Source organism: Pangasianodon hypophthalmus, chromosome 17 (assembly GCF_027358585.1).
Source record: "Pangasianodon hypophthalmus isolate fPanHyp1 chromosome 17, fPanHyp1.pri, whole genome shotgun sequence".
NCBI classification, from domain to species: Eukaryota; Metazoa; Chordata; class Actinopteri; order Siluriformes; family Pangasiidae; genus Pangasianodon; species Pangasianodon hypophthalmus.
In genome coordinates this window covers 17,007,849-17,027,746 of record NC_069726.1, presented here as the reverse complement: position 1 = coordinate 17,027,746, position 19,898 = coordinate 17,007,849, and the positions used below count along the sequence as shown (strand labels likewise).

Sequence of the window (19,898 nt, the reverse complement as noted above, 5' to 3'; positions counted from 1 at the left end):
CATGCCAAATAATAACATTTTTGCTATTACTCTATCAAAATTAAAAGTTTCACTAGATATATACTGTATTCTTGTCTAAAGGTTACAGAGAAGCTTCTAGAAGAATACACTCTTCAGCTTAAAAGACAAATATGTGGCTGGATAAATTAAACATATGATGATGAATATCAGTAGTTTCACCTTAAATAATAAAATGTTTGCTATTCCACTATTAAAGTTAGATATATAGATAGATAGATAGATAGATAGATATTATTTTTATTATTATTAATTTATATACAGAGGATGTGAAGGTATTTACCTGGAATGGTTCTGCTCATCCTCTAACCATGACCATCTTTATCCTGTGATGAAACTGACCATCTTATCCTATGATGAAATGGTTCTATCATTCTGAAAGTGTTTTTTTTTTTTTTTCCACACCAGCAGACTCCATGAAGTCAAAAAGCAATAAGCAGTAGCTTTTAGCACAGATGAGCCTGTTTATATATATTATATATTTTTAACAGGCAGGATCCATATAAGCCATGAAGTAATAAAAGGGCAGTAGTGACGACAAATGAAACACAGAAAAATCAGTGGTGGGAAACCATAAATGCAATATCCATATCCTCTGTTACATCTCCCTTCAATCAACAGCTCATTTTTCATGGTCCCATTCAGACATGATTGCAAGGCCAATGCAGGGTAAGCCATCAGTCAGTCCCTTTATCACACTGTGCACTCAGTGTAATACCGCAAGGTTAACTGTCGTCAGCTGCTGTTTTGTGTATGGGGGTGTGTGTGTGTGTGTGTGTGTGTGTGTTTATGAGAAGAGCTGTGAAAGTGCAGGTAGACGCCTGAAGTCAACAAAACATTCATTCACCATTTCTCAAGCAGGAGGACTATAGATTTTTCTCACAATCGTCTTACCCACAGTTTTTGTTTTTCCTTCTATCTCACCAAAATTTATGGCTCTGTCCATGCGTCATTGTGGTCATTACTTGACTTAAGAAGACAGTAATGAGGTCATCAATCAAGTTTTCATTTGAGCTGTTCTCATTCAAAATGCAAAGAAGGCAGCAAGTCCAATTTCTATTATTTTTATTAAGCTGTAATTAATTTTGCTAAAAAAAAATCATCCATCAAGATAGGGGATGTTCATTTAAGCATAGGAATTATTCATTCAGTTAAAAATGGAGGCCTTGCACCTATGAGTGGTATAACATTTTTTTCCACATTTGTTACAATTGATCTTCCAGTAATAAATATTTCAACATCTACTGAATGATGACTATGGCAAAAGAAAAACAGTTGAACTACAAATTCTTCATATTTTGTTAGTTAGAATTCCCAGTAAATACCTGCACTACATATCTTAAGTTCAGAAAAAACAAAATCTCAAAATATTAACATACAGAGCCTTGCGTAAAGTATTCACCACTTGAACTTTTCCACTTTTTTTAGTAAATCTGGGGCTTTAATTGAATTAATTGGGATTCTATAACCCATAATACTGAAATGGGAAAATCTGTATTGTTTGCAAAATTATTCACAAATTAAAATAAAAAAATAAAATAAAATAAAGGCTGTGATTACCTAGATGTAATGTACACTATATTACCAAAAGTATTCGGTCACCCAACCAAATGATCAGAATCAGGTGTCCTAATCACTTGGCCTGGCCACAGGTGTATAAAATCAAGCACTTAGGCATGCGGACTGTTTTTACAAACATTTGTGAAAGAATGGGCCGCTCTCAGGAGCTCAGTGAATTCCAGCGTGGAACTGTCATTGGATGCCACCTGTGCAACAAATCCAGTCGTGAAATTTCCTCGCTCCTAAATATTCCACAGTCAACTGTCAGCTTTATCATAACAAAATGGAAGAGTTTGGGAACAACAGCAACTCAGCCACGAAGTGGTAGGCCACGTAAACTGACGGAGAGGGGTCAGCGGATGCTGAAGCGCATAGTGCAAAGAGGTTGTCGACTTTCTTCACAGTCAATTGCTACAGAGCTCCAAACTTCATGTGACCTTCAGATTAGCCCAAGTACAGTACGCAGAGAGCTTCATGGAATGGGTTTCCATGGCCGAGCAGCTGCATCCAAGCCACACATCACCAAGTGCAATGCAAAGCGTCGGATGCAGTGGTGTAAAGCACGCCGCCACTGGACTCTAGAGCAGTGGAGATGCGTTCTCTGGAGTGATGAATCACGCTTTTCCATCTGGCAACCTGATGGACGAGTCTGGGTTTGGAGGTTGCCAGGAGAACGGTACATTTCAGACTGCATTGTGCCGAGTGTGAAATTTGGTGGAGGAGGAATTATGGTGTGGGGTTGTTTTTCAGGAGTTGGGCTTGGCCCCTTAGTTCCAGTGAAAGGAACTTTGAATGCTTCAGGATACCAAAACATTTTGGACAATTCCATGCTCCCAACCTTGTGGGAACAGTTTGGAGCGGGCCCCTTCCTCTTCCAACATGACTCTGCACCAGTGCACAAAGCAAGGTCCATAAAGACATGGATGACAGAGTCTGGTGTGGATGAACTTGACTGGCCTGCACAGAGTCCTGACCTGAACCCGATAGAACACCTTTGGGATGAATTAGAGCGGAGACTGAGAGCCAGGCCTTCTCGACCAACATCAGTGTGTGACCTCACCAATGCGCTTTTGGAAGAATGGTCAAAAATTCCTATAAACACACTCCTCAACCTTGTGGACAGCCTTCCCAGAAGAGTTGAAGCTGTAATAGCTGCAAAAGTGGACCGACATCATATTGAACCCTATGGGTTAGGAATGGGATGGGATATGTGAGTCAAGGCAGGTGACCGAATACTTTTGGTAATATAGTGTATTTTACATACATTTTACATAGGTGTTCACGCCCACACCACTTCCTGCATGAGTGTCAGCCACTCGGCTGCACCAGAACATGTCGTATGTTTCATATGTTTAATGGATCTCTTTACTTGGCTCTGTATGTTAGATGAGAGAGAGTTTGGGGAGGAAGAGGAGAGAGCTTTATTAATGAATTGAAAGTCATAAGCCATTGCACTCACAAGAAGCTGTCTTCAATAGAGGGACAGTGACAGGGGAGGAAGATGTCCAAATGATTTCAAATGCTAATTAGCTAATTAAAAATCCCTTCCTTCAGTCTGCTGTTTTGCATAATGTAAGAATGAAAAGCTCTAGCATGGTTCTGTGAGCAAGGTCCCTAATTGTTTGCATCAAGTCATTGAAAGGCCACTTTATTTCTTCCTTTTGATCGCTTTGTGCAATTAGCATTCGATAATAACACAAAACTACATGACATGACTGCACATACCACACAAACGTCTACTACTGGAAGCACACTATACAGCTTACAGTGTATACAACTAGCTTACTATAAACCACAGAACAGGCACTGATAGAAAAAGAAAGGATTCATACAGTGACTTAGGCTTAATAATCTTCTGAATAATGTAGCACAGAGATAAAAATAGCAGCGCTCTTAACTGAAGTGCTGTAGAATCAGTGACGTGTGATTTCATGAGGAAAATTTCATGCTGCTTCTCTGTGAAAAGACAAGAAAGTTTTTCGTCAAAATGAGTATCTAGTGGTTTAGACAAGTCCCTCGCTTCTCACTCACCTTTTTAGAATGAATTCTGCCTCATGTGGAGTGTCAAAGTGATTTTTCCCTGCTGTTAGGCTGCAAAAAATAAGCTCCCTCAGGGCTCCTTCAGTTTAACATGAATATAATTCCTTCAACTCTTCAGCTCAAGTATTTTCTGATGCATCTTCTCTTGAACTTCGAGGATAATTCGGTCTTTTTGCAATGTGATATCAAATAAATCAAAGGATGCAATCTTAGTGAAACCGAAGAATATGATGAAGGTCTTCTGTGTGCATAAGCACTATGTTTCGTAATGCTATACAGTCATTGCTCTTTTGGCTATAAGACACACTGACTGCCACTTCACCCCTATGCTACCATCACTATAGATGCACAATGTTACCAGGACAATGACTGTATAATACACAATATAACAATTCCTGTATACTGTAATAAAGCTGGGGTTCACAATATTTTGCAGCCAGGCATCCCTGCAAAGGCTCTGCTGAAGCTCTTCTCACCCTCTGGCTGATTTATCCTGATGTTTGACTTCTGCTTGGAGCTTCTGCACTTGCGTCTCACCTTTTGTTGCTGTGTATGAATATCCAAAAGATCACACCTCCTCAAAGCAGTTTATGCCCAAGTCTCACCCTTCAGTGGTTAATCTCACATGGATGTTGTAGTTTTGTACATAAGAGCTGCTGCTATAATCAGACTGTCCTGTGCTCATTCCAAGACTCTTATTCACAATATGCTCACACTTCAACAGACTAAGTACTGTTTGACTCTATAGTATACAGTTGTAGAAGAGCAATTTATAATATCACTATCCAGTGTCACCCAGAAGAGGACGGGTTCCCTTTTGAGTCTGGTTCCTCTCAAGGTTTTTCCCTCATGTCATCTCAGGGAGATTTTCCTTTTTTGCTACTGCTGCCTCTGCCTAGCTCATTAGGGATCTAAATCTATATCCAGATTTCTGCGAAGCTGCTGAAGTCTACTGTAAAAAGTGATGAATAAAAGTTGATTGAATTGAGAATAAAAAGTTCCTGGATGCCCTAAGAACATAATCCAACTATTCAAACATTAGGCTCAGGATATAAATGCATATAATGAGATTTTGGCTATATTTATTGCAGCCATGATGCTTTTTATTGCTGACATGTTCACTGACAGGACATCTAGGTTCAAGTTGTCAGTATTTGCAGGCCTACTGAAATCGATTCAATTCAAGTGACCAGTCAAATAGACTAAATATATATTTTTAAAAACATCAATAATAAATATAATAACTTTGATAATGATAGGTTGTGTTTCCACATCACAGACCCTAGCTTAGAATAAAGTATCATTACATTTATTCATTTTGGTAGACACTTTTGTACAAGTGAGGCAGAATTTAATCCAAGAACTGCTGAAGGTTAACAGCCTTGCTATAAGATCTTCTCATGGCTCTCTGTCTGTCCTGGGATTTGAACTCACAAACCACAATCCCTGGATTAAGAGGTCAGCATTTTATACCTCACCAATACAGGAAGTATACTGCTGACTGCATTTTTTATTTCAAATCAAATTAAGTCTTATTAATAAAAAATTGAGTAGTTTTGTCAAAGCAGAATTTCAGTATGTGTGCATAATAAAAATCAGAACCAAAGCCTGCTGCCAAACACACGACATCCTCGTATTGTCACAGCAGTGTCTCTTAGCTTATTGTGCATGCCATATGGAGAAGGTCTGAGGTCTTTACTGATCCTCAGCTGACTTGATCATGCCGGACACCAGTTGACAGTTCACAGTGTAGGTCACATCCATTAGCCACAACAAGGACAAGCTCTGTGTACGAAAGTCTAGTTTATTGGTCTGGTTGCTTTTGCAAAGATGCAGACCAATAAATTCTCACATCTATTTATACAAGCGGAGACATGGGTCTGATGCAGAGCAGATCTTATCTGTCACATGAAGGACGAAGTGTCCTCCATCTGTTTCTCTCTCTCTCTCTCTCTCTCTCTCTCTTTCTCTCAGTCTCTCAACACACTGCCTATCATGCATCAGTATATTAAAAAGACTTCTTTTGTTTCATTGTGTAATTTGTTGTATAACATTAGGTCTAACTGAAAGGTGGGCAGGTGATTAAGCAGAAGGTCTGACTGAGTGAACTGGGTTGACACAAGCAGATGTTGCATGGCGGAACAGCTTTAGCATATAGTGTGGACTAACGTGACATGCACAAAAGGCGCCAGACTGTCCTTAGAGCCACAGGCCACAATGCTTGAATTTTTCACGCCATCTAGTGGACAATATATAAAATCATTACTGGTTATGATCAACCAGTTTGCTATTGTTGATCAAAGTATGTCCAGTAGTAAGCTAGTATAAAACAGTGTATTGTGGTCTCTCTGCCAGTGCTAACATCTGGGCACACCAAGTACAAGGTATCTGTGTGCCATTGCAGAATATGCCTAGTACACAGTGCATGTTTGGAGTGTTCTGATGAAACATCAGAACATCTTCCATGAAAAATTTGCAAATAATAAATAATTTTATTACATTTCGTTTGTATCCACACATAAAATGGTTAACTAGCAACACTTGCCAACGGTCCTAAAGTTGATTGGTAGCAAGGTGCCTAATTATCTAAGTAGCTCAGTGTGTTATTTCACAAGCATGGTGCCATTTAGCCTTTGTAATAAAAAAAAAAAAAGCAAACCATACAAAAATTCTTTGCAGACAATGGCTGCATTTCGCTCTTAGATGAGTAAAAGTGGTTAAAGGTAACTACTTTAGCATAATACATAAACTGTGTTTAACCAGCATTCATGCTGATGGATGCTGAACAATAAGAACATTCTAATAATGAAATTAAGATTAATTTTTAATATTAATAATTTACTTTCAGTAAATAAATTGGGTAACAGGGTCGTACTTTCAAAGTGACTTCATCAGTCAATATCACAATATCACTTAAAATAAAGAAAAGGAATGAGATAACTTACTTTTCTTCTTTCCATAATCTCTGTGAATTCAGATGATGGACCTTCCTGTTGAAACGGTGACTTGTGGAATAATGGAAATATTTCATAGGGGTGAATGTGTTCAGGTAACAGGATGAATGTTGTGGGACACTAAAATATAAATTTCTTATAATCTATAATGGACAACTCATGGAAAATCAAGCCTGAGATGGTAAATACATTCACATATTATTGCAAGAATAATATTTGTAAGTATGATTATATTTCCAGGTGAAGTGTAGTTATAGTGGGCTGAGACTGGGGAAAATATAAATTTGTAAGTGTCACATCAGTGGGACACAAATCCTGGACTCACCCAGAAAACAGAAGGTTCTTCACTCCTTGTTAGGTTCTTTGATAAATGTGGGGGTATTAAATCAATCCCAATGAAACAACAAAGCTGAGTTTTTATCTCGGCAAAATCTATCTACCTAAACCTTCAAACTCTCAAAAGGTTAGCTGCTGGGTAAATATATCATTATTCTGATCTAATACATATGTAATCAATATATAACATACAATATGTTATAAAATACAATATACCATGCCACTGTTACTATAAGAATTTTCTACCATTTTTAATTTGACATATCCAAAGCTGCTTAATGTTTATGAAAGAAATATACACCAACATTGAACTTTCCCTTGCAGAATTTAATTGATACTTTTTAATGATCTCATATGCATATGTTTTTGTGTACCCTGCTGTTTTCTTCAATCAACCATTTGGATGCACAAACTTTAGAATATCTAATTCTAATTTTTTTTTTTTTTTTTTGGCCTTATGGGAAAAGAGAGAGATCCATTCAGTGCTACTTAGACTGCTTCATACAAGCAGTGAATAAACAGGCAAACGTGACATCACATGTAGTCCATAGGATTAGAGCCATTAAGCTGCTTCACGTCTTTAGTGCAGAAATAGAACAATAAGAAGTGGAGCAGTGTCTAGATGAAAGGTAATGCTGCTTCTTTATATAAAATATTACCTTTGCCAAACCTTTTTTTTTTTCAAAGGAGATAAGACTGGACTGACTGGATTGGTGTATCCTTAAGGTAAGACAATATATTTGTTTGGAGTTGTTATTAGATTGCAAGGTTATATTGCTGATGTGATAATTTTGAGGAAGCACATTTGTCTTGACAGGAAATAGAGGTGTGGAAAGTAAAAAAAAAAAAAAAAAAAAAAGGCAGAAATCAGAAAGGGAATATTTAATTTAATCTTTAAAAAATTATGGATTTTAAACATTTTAACACATGACACAGTCCAAGGAATTTTGCCGTGAAAACTCTGTCTTTGTTGAGCAAAGAATACAGAAATTTTAAAGTTAATATATATTGTGTGAATAAGAATGTGAATATTGTCAGTGTGTCGTTACCATATATAATTAGTCATGAAAGTCAACAATAAATCTACAATATGCTAATACTGTGACAGCATATGGAAAGTCTAATGCTAATAAGAAAATTATAATTTAGTATTGTAGTTGGACCTGCATTTCCCATTTGAGTGCATATCACTGAATACAAAATTCAGTTTGCCAAATTAGCTGCCAAACTGAAAATGGAATTGCAAAGTCTATTTGATCATTTATTATAACATTAAACATTAGTCTTTGTGGAGCAAAGAATACCAGAATGATTAAGTTATTAATATTTTGTGTGAATAAGTATTGTATGTGAATACATCATATTGTCAGTTTAGTTATTCTTTAGGCTTTACAGTATACAGTAAAAACATTACTCTGTTCTCAAGTACTAGACAAGCTGTAATCTGGGCTGTAGTTCATGTCAACGGCTGGTCATAATTTGTCTGAATATTCCATGTTGTGTTACTTTGATGCTGATAAAAGGAATCCTACTTAGACTTTTTGCAGTACATGCTGCTTACTCCTATACAAATTTAAACATGTTCATATTACTGTAACAAATGTAAACGAGTGTATATTTTTCAGTGTTGTTGAGACTCCATTAATTACTCTTACTTTCACCAAAAGCTGATTATTAACAGTGTACTACTTTAATAAATCAGTCAAACCTTTGAGCAAAAATGTGTATTAAAAAAAAAGTCATCATGGTGATTTTTATTGTAGTGATATCTGATGGTACTTCACACAGCAGAATGAGTAAAAGGAGGAGGAGGAACAGTCGGAGGAGGAAGAGCTCCTGCAGCATGAAACGTGAGTGCTGGTCTATATGTGGCTCCTGGGCAGGGTGTGGATGATAATCCTGTAAAGACTGTCTGAGTCACATGTTGTCGTGAAGCAAATGCCTGGACACAGGATTAGCAGGGACAGGGAATCTAATCTAACCTATTAACATGAATGAGCTAGCTGTAGGACATGAAACTTTAGTAATACACACTGCTGCATCTTCATTTGCCTACTATCCATCCTAAATAGTATCCAAGATTAGAATTAGTGTGTCCCAAATCGTAGTATGTTGAAATGAGGATCCCAAAGGTACCCAGATGGTCTACTATTTCTGGCAGATTTTCGTGGATCCACGGACACTGTTTCAGCAACTCTTGCATGAGGGAGGAGTTTTGTGATGGTTTGCTTCGGCAAATTCAAGGACGCATTTTAGAGAGGAGAAAATGAAATGTAGAAAAATAAATGAAGGGAATGGTAAATTAAATTATATAGTATAAATTATATAAGGAATAAAGAATGAAGAAAAGCTGAAATGCAACGAGGAGTCTGTTTACGGTGACAGAGTGCTTAACCAGACCACAACATTCTCTTCTGGTACATGACGTGTTAGTATGTCCCAGTACTTGAATACTCTTTTGTTACACACTGAAAAGTATGTACTTTTTCTTCACAAAAAAGAGTACATACTTTTAGTGCATAGTATAAGTAGGTGAATTTTGTGGCGTAATTGTACCTGCCGAGTTTGATTCTTGACAGTTGATTCAAGATGGTTTTCAACATTTAGCTTTTCTGTTATTTATGCTCTTTATTCTTTATAAATCTAATGCTAAAAACAAAATGGTATTTAGTCATGTGTAGGTAATTAGTTGTGCTCTAGCTTTGCCAAAATTGAAATCCTTTTGCAGCTCTTGTTGCAAAACATTTTGCTCCTGAACTTCTTATTACTCTTCTTACGGAAAAATGGAGGCAGCAATTTTGAGTTCATCTAAAACATAGGTCAAATTCATGGTCGAATCTCATTCAATTTTTATTCAGTAATATTCAATTATAACTGAAGTGACCTTCTTACAATCTGCAGACATACCGTCCTACAAAATTGGGGGGAAAAAAATCAGACAAAAAAATCAGTCTGTCACATGTGGTAGGCCTTTCTCCTCCTTACATTGCCTTGTATAAGTATTCAGCCCAAATATTATGCATGTTCAAATGTTAGACATATTGTGTAAAAGAAAAGACAAAATTCCAATTAAGTGTGGAAATATGGAAGAGTTCAAGGGAGTGAATACATATGAAACGCACTGTATATGGACAACTGGAAATATAAACACGACTGTGGTATAGGGTTAAATGTACTCAAAATACTCATGTGTAAATACACTACAGCTGCTGCTACCGCTCTTGGGCGCAGTACAGCTATTTTGCGAACTGTAAATTAGAAATTCAATATTTCTCATATCATTACTTGTATTTGGATGTAATTCCTTTTACATTTTCATGTGCCTACAGAGACCGTCTCGTCATACAGTTTTCAAAAAAACATCAAGAGTCCCTTGGATTATGTGGTTAAGGAAGACCATACCACTGAAAAGGGAGAGACAGACTCATTTTGCAAAGAAATCTTTTTGTCAGATGAAGAGGAAAAGGAGACTGAAACTTCTAGCAAGGAGATGGCATTTGGACAGGAAAACGATGGCTATAAAAAGGAAAAAACCAACATTACAGTGCAAGTGCATGAGGACAGGAAGCTAACAATCACACATTCAGTGACACTCAATGACTTTGGAAGGTCTCCTCCAAAAATTGTATTTCAGAGATCAGATGAGTTTACAGCAGAAGAACCAGCCAGCATTATGATAGAAGTCACAGCATCCAAAGTTAAATACATGAGCTCAGATATGAGACTAGAGATCAGCGAGATGGTACAGTCAGATAACTCTAATGTCAAGACCACTTTAATTCTGCAAAATGAGAAGGAAAAGGAGAGCCAGAAACTTCAAACGCCAAACAGAGAATATTTTATCCATCCTTATTCATCGAATCAATGTACAAGAAAATATAAACAAAATGGCAAACACTGTGAAAATGTCAGATTTAAAGTCATGACAGAACTGAAGACAAATAACGATTCATCAAGAAATCCAAGCTCATTAAGCAGCCAAGAAGAGATGGACTGCTGTAAAAGCTGCTGCAAAGATCACTTCTGCAGACCTCACACTGCTGGACACACAGACACTGATTTCACACTGGTGGATGGATCATCTACATGTTCATCACCTTATGGGTTCTGGCTGCCACACAGACGGTTATCACAACCCGGCAGTCATAGCAACGAGACGTTATGGGACATTCCACCTCCACCCAGGTTTGCTGATAAGGAAAGTGATATACTACAGGACCTCACAAAGAATGTAGTGTCCTGTCATATAAATGACAGTAATGTGTTCAAAGAACAGGAGGACCCTCAGCATGACCCAAAAGATTTGGTGTCAAGTTGCCAGTATTCAATACCAAGGACAGATAAAACGGCTCGCTGTACTCAACCTTATGAACTTGATGCTCAAAAAACCTTCTTGAGATCATCGGCATCAGTAAGTCACAACCATAAAGGGAATATCCAAATGCATAACAACAGCACCAATTCTCAATCAAGTAGTTACACCGACGTACCAAGAAAAAGGCGCAGAACTTACCCAGGAGTGGGGTATCACTCAGGTCACAATGAAGAAAGCAAAAGCTCATGCAGAGGGTCTTTTTCCTCTGGCACACTCTCCTCATTTTTCATGCAGTCACTACTCTGTCAGGCAGAGAATGCCGCTAGATACCATCTAGAGAATGAGAAAGTAGGCATTTCTGAAAGAAAGAATCACAATTCCTTCAGCAGCACCAGTTCCCAACCAAGCTCAAGCTCCTTCTGTGGTGCTTACACCATCAAAGCATACAGCTCAACAAAAAACCCATTTTATCCAACAGTGTTTGACAAGACTTCGGAAGATGTCTTTCCAAAGTGCCAACACGAACAAGTAGAGCCAGCAGAGGTTGCTGATCAGATATGTGGGGACAGAACTGATCAGGAGAGTTCCTCAGTAGACCCACTGGAAAAGAGTGAGGTGAATGAAAGTGGCTTTGATGAAGACATGATGGAGGTGGAGAGTCCAGTAGCTCTAACTGATGACACCCATCAGAAGAATCTGCTTATCCATGTGACCCCACCTTTGGTTTGCAGCTTAGAAGAGTGCATTTCCGATGGGTTCCACAAAGGATCTAAAGCACAAATAAATGAGAGGCAAGAAGCTGTTAGCACCCAAAAAAGTACCGTTATAGGGGGATATGAGCAGAGATCTCTGCACAATTACTCTATGAGTGAAGACATTGTACAAAACCATCAAGCAGCAACAGAACCAACTTCTGTGTCTCCAACAAAACTCCTTGAGGACCAGAGACAACATGTAGATGTGGAGGAACACAAACAGCTCTCCCACACACGAGCAAGACGTACCTCCTCACAGTCAGCTAAGGCCTGTAGCCAAACAGAAAAACGTCTGAATAGAACAGGTACAGAACTTTATCAGACACACAAGTGGCAAACTAACCCTGACTTGTGACATGAATTCCTCTAGACTTCTGTCTGAATATCTCTATTTGTGCAAACTGTGAAGACAGTGCTGTTATTATTCTGTATTTTGCTTTTATAGCCTCAGCAAAGGTCAAGGAGCACCTGAAGCCTGGAGACAGTATTCCCAAAGATTCTGAAGAAACCTCAGACCACTGGGCAAAGAAACGCAGGCTGTTCAAGGAGAGCAGACAGTGGGGTTCTACAGAAGAGAGTTCCATGACTAGCAACATCACTGACGAATCAGGTGATAATGTTATAAAAGTCGACAGAGAGTCTGTACATAATCACAAACCTACAGTGGTCAGCAGAGATCCGGGAAGACTCAGGCAAACTTAATAATGCATGCATGAGGATTCTTTTATTCATTCATTTTCAGTAACCATTTTATCCTGGTCAGGGTCATGGTGGATCCAGAGCCTATTCCAGGAACACTGGGTGTGAGGCAGGAAAACACCCTGAATGGGTCAACAGTTCATCACGGCGCACACACATACACACAATCATTCGCCCCTATGGGCAATTTAGAGTAGCCAGTCCACCTACTGGCATGTTTCTGGATGCTGAGAACCTGGAGGAAACATACTCAGACAAAAATTGCCATTCAAATTTTTTGTCTTCCACATTGGAATTAACAAATGAACTAACAAACGAATAGTCCACCAACAAGACTTTCACTGTATAACATTATTTCTATTAAAAAAAAGGCATTATTATAAGGTGTTTTTTCTTTTTTTTCTTTTTTTTTTGGGCAGACACCATGAATTCTGAGGACACCCGCTCAGTTGACATGACACTCCGAGACATTGAAGAGAGAGGTTTTTATACTGAGACGTTCCACTCAGCATCATGGATTTATCGGGGAGATGACTCCAATCCAAATGAAACGATACAATGCCTTAGTAACCGCCCTCGACCTATAGCAGGTGAACACTAATAAGTGATGAATCATTACGGCAGTTTTCCCTACATGAGCTTTAGGCCAAATTTTTCTATATGAGATAAAATAGTCTTAATAATGTACTGAAATTTATTATGTTTTTTTAAGTTCGTGAACGAACTGTGAAAATCAGCAAAGGAATGGGAGAATATCCGTGGGGGTTCAGAATTCAGTATTCCAAACCAATTATTGTGACAGAAGTTGACACAAGTAAGTGGACCAGATAAATAGCATAAATAGCATACATATCAAGATCACACTGTTACTACGACACATTTTTCCTGCTGGTTGCAGATGGAGCGGCAGAGGAGGCAGGGTTAAAAGTTGGAGACTATGTGCTGGCAGTTAATGGTACCGATGTCACGGGTGTGCCACACTCAGAGGCAGTTGATCTCGCTCGGCAAGGTATGGCAGGCTTACAGACACTACATCTGGCCATGCTCGGATTATCAACATGGTGGCAAGGATTTATTAAAGCTCTAGTTGAAAGTGCGCCTCAGGCCAAAATCTTTTCTTGACTACTACTGTTGTGTTATTTTAAACTTGCTGAAATTGGGACGATACAGCATGGAACTCATCTATACACCTAAAAATCTGTATCTTCTGATACTAATTTTACATTTTTAGTAAGCGAGTAAGCAGAGACAGGCAGTGAGATCCAAAAAGAGACAAAGAACAAATCCAGAGATCAAAGAGCCGAGTGGAACAAGAAGAAAAAAAGCAGACATAATCCAAAAACCTTTTACCATAAGACAGAAAATGACCTCAATAAACCATGGAACACTATATTTACAGAGAATGCTCAGAAATGCAAGAATTCACAAAGACTAACAGCGGAGATATATATAGGACAGGAGCTATATATAGGACAGGAAACCCTGAGTGCTGATGTGACCAGCAAACAATGATCAGTTAATTATTTACCTTAGAAAACCTATACAGGTTATGTTTTTTCTCTTTAATCTATGTGACATGTCAAACAGGCCCTGATCTCCTGATTCTGACCATTGGCTCGGATATCGGTCGTACCCCAAATACACCGAAGCCTGCGTGTCGAGGCTACCTGCACAAACGCACACAGTCCAGTTTGCTCAAAGGCTGGAGGAAGAGGTGGTTTGTGCTCAGACATGACTGCTGCCTTTACTACTACAAAAACAAAAGAGTGAGTTTATTTTTCTTCTCTAATTGACTGTCTCTACATAGACTTTATAAAAAGCAATAATTTTGAGAATGAACTATAAGAGGTGGGTGAGAATGTGGACTTTACCAGTGTATCCAGAACTGAGCTGCATTTCTGTGTGTGTGTGTGTGTGTGTGTGTGTGTGTGTTAGGATGAAGGAAAGAGCCATGCTTTGGGATCTATGCGGCTGGAAGGTGCAGTGGTGGAAGCTGACACCAGTCTGGGGAAGCCATTTGTGTTCAGATGTTCTCCTGTTGCTGGAAATCGTGTTTACTACTTCTGTGCTACGTCAAACCAAGAAATGCGAAGGTGACCATTTACTTATTAAGAAACAGTGAAATTCGTATCAGATCATTATATTAAAATACCTCTCTCTGATAGTGAGTATCAATTCGCCCTTCCCTGTTTCCTTTTAAAATTCATTCCTTATTAAATATTTACCATTAATATTGCCATGAATATTCCTTAAACCAGAAATGTATTATTTGTACTCCTTTAATGAAATCTGATGCTGAAAAAAACAGATGTGCAGCATGTCCTTTTCCAACAGTGGTTAAGGCTCTGAGGTACTGAGCAGAAGGTTGTGCTCTATCTTGGCTGACCCTGCAGTCTGACCCCAGCTTCCTAAGTTAGGATATGCAAAGAAAAGATTTTCAGTGTATTGTAATTGTGATACTGTGACAATAAAGGCTTTCTTCTTCTTATTTCCTTTCTTACAGTTATTCTGAGAAATATGTTGCTTTCTCTTGTTTCTTTATATCCTTTCTTTCCTTTTTTTTAGGTGGTTGGAAGTTTTGGAACGAGCAGTTCACCCCATTACGCAGGTAAAACCTTTGAGCTGGAAAAAATCTGGAAAGTATCTACATTTATGTGCAATAGTCAAGATATCCGTGATAAGATCTAGACAAAGTAGACTTCCAAATATACTATACTGATAATAATAGGATATCATTCCATCAACAGATCTACTGACAAAATGACAAATAAGTAGTGCATTTGTTCTCCACTGTTAAATATCGAAATGGATCTGATTTTGGAGAATGGCCTAATGGACCAGCACAAAACCCCAATATTAGTTAATCTGACCATACTGTATAATCAGAAAACTGAACAACACTGGCACACATAACACGGCTTAATGGCTGTTTTACAGTCAGCAAATGTCCTCACTAGTGCTGTCATGGTAACAGTAAGGACTGTAATGGTGGTGACTCATGTTGCAGAATCACGTGTGGGTGGACGTGACACGCCACAACTCAAACCTGCCTCCTCTGGCTGTGAAGAACCCCGAGTGCCTCGGCCTTCTAAACTTGCTGGACAGAAACAAGGACTCCTGGGTGCAGCACTACTGCATCCTAAAGGACGGATGCCTTTACTTCTACGCCAGCATACGATCAACGTATGCAGTTGGTATGTCACTTCTAACCCATACGTAATCCATGAAATTACAGTATAGGGAATGAGGATACATATTTTAATATCCACTGTAAACCGTTAACAGTAATAATGTATACAACACACTGGAGTGTGCTGTTGTAGGAAAATAATCAACGGCAGTGTGAAGTGGGGTGGTGTGGATTATATCTACAGCATGCTCTGGAGAGTTTTATTCCTCTTATACCACAGCAATTTGTCAATGCTAACCTTTTTTTTTTATTATTAAAATTCTTTCTCTTGCTGTTAAAAAAAACTTAAAACTTACATAACTTGTGGGACAAATCTGCAACCATGTAGATGATGCACCACAGGAAGTAGTCAAATAACTAATCTTATTAACCAGGTTTTAGAAGGCAATGCAGCGTCAGTTTTGTGTATATGTTAAGTCATGCTGTTTGTCGGCTGTGATACACAGGTGGGATCTACCTGCATGGCTACACAGTGAAGGAACAACCTCTAGGATTCAAGAGGTCCACTATTGAGCTCAAACCCCCATCAGAAGAGTTCAAAGTGTTCTACTTCTGTGCTGAAAATGTCAATGAAAACAAAAGGTACCCAAAAAAACTACATTAAAACAATTACAAACTATCTGCATTATACTTAACCTTATGTAAATATGGATACTTAATGATTTGGTCATTGTACATGCTGCATGCATCAGTGAAATGTTAAATTCATTTATCAACGTTTTCAACTACAGGGGTGTGAAGCTGACATGTAACTATTAGAAAATTCTCATCTTCAGACGATAGTCATATTCACATAAAGCAAAGTACATCATGTACTATGGCTGTGAAGTACAGCATAAGTAGCATGCAATAATCTAATCACTATGAAGTTAGTACTGCGCACATGCTAATAAATTACAACAAAACCGACCACTTAGAAAAATGTGTGGAACTCATAGACTGCCTTTTTGGGTGTGAGAATACACCACAAATTTGGAGACAGTAGTTACAAATACATGACTGCACAACTTGCTGAGTTGTAACAGTACTTGTTACACATATGCAATTGCGTGCTCGTAAGTACAGACACTATATAGCCAAACGTTTGTGGACACCTGACCATCACACCCATATGTGGGCCTTCCTCTAACTTTCAGTGGTATAGGATGGCTTTGTATGCTGTAGCATTAAGATTTCCCTTCACTGGAACTAAGGGGCCCAAACCTGTTCCAGCATGACAATGCCCCTGTGCACAAAGTGAGGTCTGTAAAGACATGCCATGCATCCGAATTCGCACGCGGTGACAGTACCTACTGCTCGGCTATTGATACAGTATGTACTGATCAGTCTGGACATACTACAATCGCCATGTTGGCATTGTCATGTGACCTACGACGTCAAAAACTTAAAGAGCCTGCCAGATTAGAGCACCTGCACCGCACCTGGTTTTTCTTGTTTAAACCTTCAACAAGTTAACAATTTACTCAGGTTTTGTCAAACAAGTACGGTTTAACCACAAGGAGCAACGTTTAATACCTATAGCACTTACAGTTGAAAAGAGCCGCTGCCTTCCGCCATTTTTGATTCTGACAGCTCTTCCGCACCAGTCCCATTGCCTTATGGGATAGCGCAGTATCCATTGGTTCCATACTGCAGAATCACGGCGGAAGCAGTAGGTCATCTGCGTATTTCTCGCCTACTGTTTTATGAATACTGAGAATTGGGACATGCTACTCCTTTGGCGTACTGCTTTTCACCTACTGTATAGCAGGGTAGTAGGGATATTCGGATGCTGCTAAGGTTTGCCAAGGATGGAGTGGAAGAACTCGAGTGTCCTGCACAGAGCCCTGACCTCAACCCCACTGAACACCTTTGGGATGAACTGGAACGCCAACTGCGCAACAGACCTCCTCATTGGACATCAGTGCCTGACCTCACTAATGCTCTTATGGCTGAATGGACAAATCACCACAGCAAATGAGGACTAAATTTGGAATGTGATGTTCAAAAGCGCATATGAATGTGATGGTCAGGTGTCCACCAACTTTTGGCCCTATAGTGTAATTTAAATTTACACGTTGTGATAATGTGTACATACGTACATACTTTTAACAGTAAAATAAAATGGTGCTCTTCTGTCACCTAACATTACATTACTTTCTTATTTGTTGTGAACAGGTGGATCGCGGCGATAAAGACATCTATAGGAAAATGGCTGCCTTTGCATCAGGCACTTCAAGACTACATGAGTCGCCCTCCTGAGGAAACCAAAATGTAAACCAGGATCCATCAACTGGTGGGCCCCAGTCCTGATGTGGAACCACTCATTCCCAGAATGTTCTGGGGAAAGTTTGTTTTTGATTCCCACAACACTCCGAGTTTCTGACCTGTTATAGCTCAGTCTTGTTCAGGAAAGTTTTCTTTACAGAAACATAACACTTGCGTGTTATGGTTAGGGCAATGATACCCTAACGTTCCCATAACGTTTAACAACCTTGCGGTAACCTGCCATGGTTTGGAGAAAGTTCTCCTAATGTTCTGGTAACCTTTAAAATAATTTGTTTTTCAAAAAATGTAATTTTAAAACCTCTCTGTTGGTCCTTAACATTTTCTGTACATTCTCTCTCAGCCATATAGCTGAGGAATTAGTCCCTGTTAGCAAACGGCTCAAAGAAACAGATGGGAAGCCAAGTCACTTCCCTAGTGGGGTTTAGGTATGTAGTAGCTCTCTCTCTCTCTCTCTCTCTCTCTCACACACACACACACACACACACACAGGTACTGAAACGGGGGCAGTGTTACTAACAAACTCGTTACAGTTAGCTTACCTGCTATTACAGGTGCTGTGTAAACAAACTCTGAGGGCTCGCGCGAGTCCCACTGCAGTGGCTGCTCCAGGTTCGCCATTTTTGTTGTTTTCATCCTCGTCCTCTATTGTTTTTGTCACTAATTTTAGTTGTCTTTGAAATATTACTAGTGGGGGAACGATATTTTTCTCTGATTGCTGTTTGCGGTTTTTGCTTGCCAAATGTGTGGGAGCCATTAGCCCGAGCGTCCTTGGTTGGCCAAACTATTGTTCAAATTATACCTTTCCCTCAACACAGTTACTGAATAAAAAATATACATTTAAATATAAATATCCGCTTACCTTCGTTAAATATAAAACAATGCTTTAACCTAATTTATGTTAATGTTTAATGTTTAATGTTTATGCAGCCGCCACTAGAGGGAGCTACAGCCCCATCTTCCCACCTAAGCCCACTATTTACTGTATCAAAGTATTACACTTATGGAGTACAAAGTATTAGGGTTTTTTTTGTTTGTTTGCTTGCTTGCTTGTTTGTTTGTTTTTAAAACAAGTTACATGACATGTTTTCAAAGAAAGGTCTTTTATAATTTGTGAGTTTACTTATAAACTTTGTATCTTCTGCCATATGTTTCTTTATACAGACACTATATGGTTAACAGTTTGTGGACACCTGACCATCACCTGACCATCACACCCATATGTGGTTCTTCCCCAAGCTTTTGTTTGTATAGAATGTCTTAGTATGCTGTAGCATGAAGATTTCCCCTCACTGGAACTAAAGGGCCCAAACCTGTTCCAGCATGACAATGCCCCTGTACACAAAGAAGTATAGAAATAAATACACTCACCGTCCACTTTAAACATCTGTACACCTGCTCATTTATCCAATCAGCCAATCATGTGGCAGCAGGACAATGCATAAAATTACACGGATACAGGTCATAAGCTTCAGTTAATGTTCACATCAAACATCAGAGTGGGGAAAAAATGTGATCTCTGTGACTTTAACCATGGCCTGATTGTTGGTGCCAGATGGGCTGGATTGTGTATTACAGAAACTGCTGATCTCATGGGAATTTCACACACAACAGTCTCTAGATTTCACACAAAATTGTGCAAAAAACATCCTGTGTGCGGAGGGTCTGCAGGCTGAAACGCCTTGTTGAGAGAGATCAGAGGAGAATGACCAGACTGATCTGAGCTGACAAGAAGTCTGTAGTAACTAAAACTATCACTCTTTACA

At 38.9% G+C, this 19,898-nt stretch overlaps 1 protein-coding gene across 1 annotated transcript; it reads left to right on the top strand.

Annotated features, from left to right (window-relative positions):
- Positions 1-7,519: 7,519 nt before the first annotated feature.
- Positions 7,520-19,170, top strand: pdzph1 (PDZ and pleckstrin homology domains 1). Its single transcript, XM_053241484.1, has 13 exons — positions 7,520-7,634; positions 8,672-8,758; positions 10,238-12,283; positions 12,424-12,588; positions 13,097-13,267; positions 13,390-13,491; positions 13,576-13,686; positions 14,265-14,443; positions 14,613-14,770; positions 15,243-15,285; positions 15,685-15,871; positions 16,314-16,449; positions 18,025-19,170. The coding sequence occupies exons 2-13, from the start codon at positions 8,701-8,703 to the stop codon at positions 18,122-18,124; spliced, it is 3,456 nt and encodes a 1,151-aa protein (XP_053097459.1). The 5' UTR covers positions 7,520-7,634; positions 8,672-8,700; the 3' UTR covers positions 18,125-19,170.
- The last annotated feature ends 728 nt before the right edge of the window (positions 19,171-19,898 follow it).

Excerpts from the sequence above, each read along its gene's own strand:
- pdzph1 (XM_053241484.1), top strand. The coding sequence starts at position 8,701 with ATGAGTAAAAGGAGGAGGAGGAACAGTCGGAGGAGGAAGAGCTCCTGC. Across the intron at positions 8,759-10,237 it reads GAGCTCCTGCAGCATGAAAC|AGACCGTCTCGTCATACAGT; the intron begins GTGAGTGCTGGT and ends ATGTGCCTACAG. Across the intron at positions 13,268-13,389 it reads CCGCCCTCGACCTATAGCAG|TTCGTGAACGAACTGTGAAA; the intron begins GTGAACACTAAT and ends TGTTTTTTTAAG.